General features: G+C 43.1%; 1 protein-coding gene across 1 annotated transcript in view; it reads left to right on the top strand.

Moving 5' to 3' along the window:
- GORAB (golgin, RAB6-interacting) overlaps positions 1–1,915 on the top strand; it is a 44,144-nt gene that overhangs the window by 36,418 nt on the left and 5,811 nt on the right. The window contains 2 exon segments of the mRNA XM_009892911.1: positions 1–2; positions 4–131. The exon segment at positions 1–2 is cut by the window's left edge and continues 210 nt beyond it. Of these exon segments, the coding sequence (XP_009891213.1) occupies positions 1–2; positions 4–131 (130 nt within the window).

Raw genomic sequence — 1,915 nt, 5'->3', positions numbered from 1 at the left:
GAGCAAAGTAAAAGTGACAACCGAGACCAACAGAAGGAAGTGACACCAGTAGATCCCTGTAATGGCAGTGACAATGCCCAGATGTGCCCTGCAAAGCCAAACTCCAAAGTGGAGAAAAAGAAAGTGGAATTGTTAGTAAGTTGGTACAATCAGGGGATGGGTTTTATTATTCTGTATTGATTCATTCTTTTGTTGTGAAGTAAAGTGAACTTTTCTGTATCTAATAGGAAGGTTTGAGAGATTGTGTTTGCTTCCTCTGCACTGAACCTTTGTTTTTCATCTCTAGTTGGGTTAAACCTGATCCAGGATCAAATTCTTTAGTGTAACCTATGCAGATACGTGCTGTGCTGTCTTCAGATAATTTCCTATGGCAGTGGGACATCATATAGTGCCCAAGATGTAGGACTGTATTAATGGTTTATGAAGACTTAATCTCACCACAGTGATGTGTAGACAAGGCAGCAGCCACAACAAAAAAAGCTCTTTTGGGAGTAGATAGGCTGTGATTTGTGTACCTTTGTGTTCCCCTTCACAATATTGCTGCAGATTTGTTAATGCTAAAAGTGTTGGAAAGGAGGTGAAATTACAGGTTAAAGTAGTTCTCTGGCTTTTGTGATTCAAGATGAGACCAATCTCAAGGCTCTCACCCTGTGCATCAGCCCACAGCAGGATGCCTGTCTCCCTCAGAAGCATCGAACTGACACGTGAGAGAGAGAAAGGAAAAGTACTGAATGTGGCTCTCTGGGACTCTGATCGAATGTGGCCATTACTTAGCTCATCATCTAGAATTCAGACAGTAGCCTATAAAAGGAAGCAGCTGTCTAAATACTAGAGAGGACAGGCATTTCCAATATGTTTTTACCTCTTCACGTTTGTTTTTCTGTCTGTATCCAAGTGCTAGTTTGCTTTTTTACCCCAGCGAGCAAAGCAAGGTGTGAAGGGCAAAAGAATGAATTCTTTTTCTACGGCATATAGTTTATTTTAAAAACACTTTAACAATGCTGATCCAGCCTTGAGTTCCTATGCAGGTCCAAACTTTTCTGCCTAATATAATCAAAAAACATTAGCTGGCCACGAAACTTCCATGCACCATTTGTATTCCCCCCAAACAGGGCTCAGCAGCTTTCCAAGCGTGGTGTGCCAGACCCTGTCTCTGGTTAGATCTTTCTGTAGGATCTCAGAGGGGGCTGAAGGTGCTTTCTGCTGGAGAAGCAGAACTGTGGCAGTCAGCATCACTTGTGTGGAGAAGCAGCACGTGGCTTCTTTTGAATTCAAAACTCAAAAGGATCTGGGACGTTCTGTTTTGCAGAGATGCACCTTGAGAGGCTGCAGCTGCTGGCCGTGCTGCCTGCCATTTACCTGCCAGGCTCCTGGCTGGGATCACCTACCTACAGATAGCTGTTCCTTCACTTTGAAAAGCAGTGCCAAATTCCTTGTATGGGTTCAGCTCACCAGTAGTACTGGCTGTTCATCTCCTTCCTGGTGGTGAAAAATACAGCTACTGTTTGAGGAGAACATAGCTAAAGTTTTGCAGAGAAGTTTTTTCACTCTGCAGGGAGCAAAAGACATTTAGCTGCAACAACCACCCCCTGAATCTGCTGAATTCATCTCAGCCTGTGCACTCGAATTTAAATCTTATTAAAAATGTTTCTGTGTATGAGATTTTAGGAGTAGGGTGATGAGGAGAAGTCTGAAGAGATAGTCTTGTCTAGAAATGGTTGCTAAGATTAACATAGCTGAGTTGCCTGAGTATTTTTAAGCTGATGCTTCTTGAGAGAGTGCATGAAGAACACAACAAGGTGGAAAAGCAGCAGAGCAGCTTTTGTTTCTCCTTAATCTTGCCCAGTTGTGTTGATGCAGGTTGTTCCCTCTCACCTTCCATCCTTAGGGGCTGGTTGTATCTCTTAGTAGATGT

Source organism: Charadrius vociferus, unplaced genomic scaffold (genome assembly GCF_000708025.1).
Source record: "Charadrius vociferus isolate BGI_N301 unplaced genomic scaffold, ASM70802v2 scaffold39, whole genome shotgun sequence".
In the NCBI taxonomy this organism is placed as follows: Eukaryota; Metazoa; Chordata; class Aves; order Charadriiformes; family Charadriidae; genus Charadrius; species Charadrius vociferus.
This window is presented reverse-complemented; position numbering and strand designations above follow the sequence as displayed.